At 29.6% G+C, this 6,204-nt stretch overlaps 1 protein-coding gene across 1 annotated transcript; it reads right to left on the bottom strand.

Annotated features, from left to right (window-relative positions):
- Positions 1–5,377: 5,377 nt before the first annotated feature.
- On the bottom strand, positions 5,378–5,947 carry LOC114297707 (uncharacterized). Its single transcript, XM_028242176.2, has one exon. The coding sequence runs from the start codon at positions 5,945–5,947 to the stop codon at positions 5,378–5,380; it is 570 nt and encodes a 189-aa protein (XP_028097977.2).
- Positions 5,948–6,204: the final 257 nt, after the last annotated feature.

The raw sequence follows: 6,204 nt of genomic DNA, 5'->3' as shown, positions 1-6,204 counted from the left end.
TTATATAATTGTTAAGGTCATTTTAGGAAAAATATAAAAAAAAAAAATTGGAGAGGCTTCAGGACACCAAAACTCCTGTTGGCTTTTAATAATAGTATAGATGTATCTCATTTTCCTCTCTATTAATTGCTCTTCGATAATCTGAAGGTGAGTTATTGCTCTCATTTCCATCTTCTTCTTCTTCTTTTTTTTTTTTAAATTTTTTTTATTTGCATTTATAGAATGAATTTTCTTATTTCAATATCTCCTGCAATTGTTTTATTGGATTTCTTTCTGATTTGATGGTAACCTTATATTGAAATTTTCAATTTTCATCTTAACTAGTGATCACCTTAATTGAAATTTTGTACATTTTTGTCTTCAATTTTCATGATTTGGTTATGATTAATTGTGCGTTTTTGATCGATAGTCACAATCTTGTCACTGCTAGATTATCATCATCGCAAATCGCCGTTGCTATAGTGAGAGGATGAGAGAGAGTGAGAATTAGAACTCTAATTGTCAATAGAGTAGGGATGGCAATGGATAACCTACCATGTGGGTATCCATGGAGACCAAACCCAAATACTTGGGTTTCCCCTTTTTTCTTGTCTGTCGGGTAGGGTAAGTGATGTTCTTTAAATCTCAACCAGGGATGGGTACCCACTAATTTTCCCATATTTTTTTTAGGTACATCGAAAAATAATTTCTCCATATGTTTTCAATACTCTGTTGACAATTAGAGTTCTAATTCTCACTTTCTCTCATCCTCTCACTACAGCAATGGCGATTTGCGATGACGACAATCTAGCGGTGATAAGATTGTGACTATCGATAAAAAATGCGCAATTAATCATAACAAAAACATGGAAATTGAAGACAAAAATGTACAAAATTTTAATTAAGGTGATTGCTAGTTAAGATGAAAATTGAGAAATTCAATCTAAGATTCCTATCAAATCAGAGAGAAATCCAATAAAACAATTGTTGGAGATATTGAAACTAGAAAATTCATTCTATAAATGTAAATAAAAATTTTTAAAAGAAGAAGAAGAAGAAGAAGAAGAAGAAGAAGAAGATGGAAACGAGAGTAATAACTCACCTTTAGATTATGAAAGATCAAATAATAGAGAGGAGAAGGAGATACATAAAATTAAAAAAGAAGATGGAATTTTTTTGTAGGAATATTATTTTTCTAAATAAATTTAAAAAATTCTAGATATACATAAAATTTGATAAGAATAATGTGACAATGTTAGTTAATGTGTATTTGATTTTGTTGTTAAGCTAAATAAAATAAAATAAAATAAGATTGAATGTATATTTAGTTTTGGTTATAAATCTTAAAAAAAAAAAATTAGTTGTGAACCTTAAAAAAAGAAAAAGAAAAAAGATTGAATATATTTAGCTTTTGGTTGTGAATCTTAAAAATAAAAAAAAAAAATTTTTTTTTGGTTGTGAACCTTTAAAAAAAAAAAGAAAAAGAAAAAGAAAAAAGAAAAAAGATTGAATGTATATTTAGCTTTAGTTGTGAAAAAAAAAAAAACATAAGCGGAAATTAGTGGGTACCTATCCCCGACCCATCCCTTGTGGATATTTAAAGAATATCACTTATCCTAGTCGACGGATAAGAAAAAAGGAAAAAACTCATGTATTTGGATTGGGTCTCCATAGATACCCACATGATAGGTTATCCATTGCCATCCCTAATCACGGGACTGGTAATCTAATTGGATTAACAAACCCATTGAGCAGTAGGTCTCGCATAGCTAGTAGAGACATAGGGCCCGTTTGTTTTGGGGTGTAATGGATGAGAGGGTATTAGGATGAAGGTGAGATTATTTAGTGTTGTGTTTGTTTGTAGAATTGAGAAAGGGATTAGGATGAAGAAGGGGATTAAGATGGAAGTTGGAAGGGGGATTGAGATGGATGAGGTGGATGTGGATGTGGTATTAGAAAAATAGTGAGGGGATTAGAACTTTTTTTTTTCACATATTGAGAATTTTTTTAAAAACATTAATGTTTAATTTTTTTATTTGTTTTATTATTTTATATAAAAATAATTTAATAATTCTTACACTAACAACTATCATCAAAATAAACATAATTTTACTTAATTCTCTCACTATCAATCCTCTCATTATAAATTTCCTTCATTCTACCTCTGAAAACAAAAAGGATTGAGAAATGAGTCTCATCGTGGGATTAGTGTTTCAAACAATCCCGTTTTGTAGCTCGAGTTTTTTGTGGCTGGATTGGCCCGATTTTTGACTTCCTCTGTTTCTTTTCTTCTTCTCCCTCTGTTCATCTCTTTGTCTCTCCCTCTGTTCAATCACCAAAATCATCAAACCCAAAAATCTGGGAAAGATGGGTTTGAAACCCAAAAACCAAAACCAATCAAAAATCAAAACCCAGTAACCAAAAAAACAAAACCAGACAAATCAAATCCCAAAACCAAAACCAATCCAAAATATATATATATATATATATAATCTTTAATCTTCATTATTTACCTCCAAATCGGGATTAGGGTCCAAAGAAAGACGCAGCAGAAGCAAATAATTTAGCTCCATCTTTTCACAGAAATCCAATTATTTTAGATATATTTGGAAGCAGAGATAGGTATTTTGAATTCAGTGGGCATGAGATTACTAACCTGAGTGTTAATAAAACTTATTGACTTGTGGATTCGCACTGACAGTAGAGATTGACAACAGAGGTGCTCAAATCTCAAATAAAGGTTTATTTCAAAACCAAACAAATCAAAACCTAAAAATGGTTAATAGATCATTCATGCCCTAGCACGCTTTATACCTCGATTTATCTGTGTAAATGTCCTTTCAATGAAGCCTCCTTGGTTGATTCAGTTTTTTCTAGTACATTTTCAGCTCAAGATCTTTTTTTTTTTTTTTTTGGTTTTTGGTTGGAGATAGAAGATAACAACGGATACTGCATATTGGTTTTTTGTTTTTGTTTTTAGAAAGTGTTTTGATTTCCTTTGGTTTACGTGTTAGGTTTGGTATATGAATTGCATTACGGAATTGTTTGGTTCTGTGTTTTTATGTTTTGGGTTTTTGTTTTTGTTTATTGAGAGGTTCAATACCTAAAATTTCTATTCGTGTTTCGTCCCAATAGAGATCTCAGCTGAGGATATACTTTTTTGCTATTATTTTTTTTCTCTAAATTTATATTTTGTTTTAGTGGTTGGGTTTCTTGTATGTTTTTGTTTCCATTACTGTTCCTCATATATATATATATATATATATATATATATATATATATGTGTGTGTGTGTTATTTAAAATTTTTAATTTTGAAAACTGGGTGTGCAATTTGAGGAAATGGGATATGCAAAATTATAATAATAAAAAAAAGGATCGGAGATTTTTCGTGATCGGATAAACTCAATTTTCATTAGGGGGCGGGGGCGGGGAGTGATGGGGTTCTCTGTTGAGAATTGAGGGGCCAGAACGGGAATTTTTTTACCTTCAGAGATTGGAGACGAGGGGTGTAATCCCCGCCCCCGCCAACGCCAATTGCCATTCTTAATAGTGTACGAGTCCAAATTAGTTGGATGTAGCCGCCTTTGTTTGTTATTCACTGCTACAAAATTGACTCAATTTTATGTTTATTTTCTTACTTTGTTCAATTTCAGGGCTTTGAAAATTAGCCTGTTCCAACTAAAAATTGTTTAGCTTAGAGTTTTCAAAAATTGTAGTATGTGTTTTTAATTTGTGTGTGTGTGTGTGTTTTTATTTTTATTTTTTGAATTTGTAGTGAATTTTTAAATATTTTAATCATTTGTTTTTTAGTTTGTTATTTACTTAATCTAGATATACTTAAAAAATATAAAAGTTGTACAATTTTTTTTTTCAAATACATTGAATACAAAAAATAATATATATATATATATATATATATAAATTCGATATATTTTCGTATTTTGTTGTATTCAATAGATTTTTAAAAATTTTATGTAAAAATTTTACAAGTACAAATTTTTTAGTGGGTTTACAAAGTAAATTTTTTTTTTTGGAATTAAAATGTTAAAAAATTTCACTAAAAAAAACATGAATAGATAATTCAAAAAATTATTTTTAAAATTTTCAAACCGAACAAAATGAAAAGCACCAAAATATTTTATAATAAACACTTAGAAAAGGGGTGTGCCATATGCGTGAGTCATAACTTGGTTACTTGCGATGTTACTCATTGTAAATGTTATTTTGTTATCATTAAGGAATGTTTGGTTTTTTTCATTATGATTAAAAATTTTTTAATTATGATAGAGCTGTGCTATCAACATTAATGTATTATAAAAGGGTCATTCTAGAATACGTTGCAGTGTTTTTAATTATCATAAATGTCAGAATTAAATTTATTTCTTTCATAATTAAAAAAAAAAATTCATAACCAAATATCTTATTCTGTTAAAAAAAAACTTTTATTATCCAAATAATAATCATGATAGATCATAACCAACATCAGAATGAGTTATAACTAACACCACAATGATTCATAACCAATGCATAACTAACATCACAATAGATCATAACGAAAGTTCACAAATGTTATAAGTAGAACATATGGTACACATCCCAAAATTTTGGGGATGTATTATAAAATTTTAGAGAAATTACAAAAAAATCCCAAGGATAAGCCTTGTAACAAAATAAATTTTTAATTTTTAATTTTATCAATTTAAACCATTTATCTAAAAAAAATGATATTTTAGTCATTAAACTCAATGAAAGGATAATAACTAAAATCGTAATTTTTCATCAATTTTACTCAATGAAAATATACAAATAATGTGGATTGAAAACAAAACAAAATATTAGAATTTAAATTGATAAAATAAAAAATTTAGATTTATTTTGTTATAAGCCTCAAATTATGAATTTTTTTAAATAATTTGCCTCAAAATCTTCTATTGTAATTTTTTTGTTTTGTTTTTGTTGTCAATTGACAGGAGAGTAATTACAAATATGAGAAATATTAAATATCACCACAAAAGAGTATCAAACTCCTATTTATAAGAGTTGATTCCAAAACCCTACATCACAAAGGTGTTACACAGTCATTCGACCAAATAACCTAATTATACATTATAAAATCTCCTACACACACACAAAATGGGATATTATAGAAGAGTATCAAACTCTTTTTTATAAGATTTGATTCCAAAACCTTGTATCACAAAGATGTTACACAATTATTAGACTACATAATCTGGTTATACATTATAAAATCTCCTACACACATAAACTGGGATATTATAGAAATTACCCTTAAACACTCATGTGGAGGCAAAACATATAACAGAGACTAAGCAGGTGACACTTAAAGCATTTGAGCGTGACCAACAAAATACACAACTAGATGGAAGAAGATGAAATTTAAAGCATGCCAAGAACCTTGGTTCCAATCAGAAAAGATGCATAAACATCTTCAACAACATACTTAATTTCTTCATCCGAAAAAACCAAAGCATACCAGTTGAAATTAGACAGATATTTGGATTGCTCCCAAGCTATTCCAACTTCAGCTGCTAATGTTGCTAATCCAGCATTTATAAGACGAGGCTTCTTAAGAACTCTAGCAACCAACTCCTTCGCTTCAACGCTGCTCTTGCATTCTATTCCATGTTTTGCACTCAAACTATGAACTCCGCTACTCAAATCGACACCCACGAAACAAATTTCTTGGTTTTCCAGAAAATTCTTTAGGCATTGAGGTATTGAATTTGAATCCAAGCGATGCATTAGAATCACCAGGCAACGATTTCCGACACAAAGTTGCAACATTATAGGATCATAATAACCCGCATCCTTGACCATAAATCCAACAACAGTTGGAGTAGTGATCTCAGATCTCAACTCGGAAAGGCCTAAGCTGATCAAGTCGTGATGATCTACTACCCTTACCTTAACACTAGTGCCTTGGATTTTGATATCATAGAGACCCATTTTTTTAAGTAACTTAATGGGTATCATCATAATATTCCTCACTAAATTTAAGGTTTGTTAACTAGAGCACTACTTCTGTGAGTTGAGTCATGATCTAGTGATATGCTTTTATAGTGCAGTAAGTCATGGAACCCATTTTGTGCCAATAATTCATTTAGGCAGTCTTTGCTCGATGGATTTGGAAAGGAATTTGAAAAGAAAAAGAAAAACACCGTGTGAAATATATGAGATGTAAATATATTTTATTTATATTTTAC

Source organism: Camellia sinensis, chromosome 5 (assembly GCF_055761805.1).
Source record: "Camellia sinensis isolate YWXY chromosome 5, ASM5576180v1, whole genome shotgun sequence".
Classification (NCBI taxonomy): domain Eukaryota; kingdom Viridiplantae; phylum Streptophyta; class Magnoliopsida; order Ericales; family Theaceae; genus Camellia; species Camellia sinensis.
The sequence above is the reverse complement of the archived record's forward strand: the minus strand, read 5'-3'. Positions and strand labels throughout refer to the sequence as shown.

What these genes read in the sequence shown, in the direction of transcription:
- LOC114297707 (XM_028242176.2), bottom strand. Translation starts at nt 5,947, where the DNA reads ATGGGTCTCTATGATATCAAAATCCAAGGCACTAGTGTTAAGGTAAGG.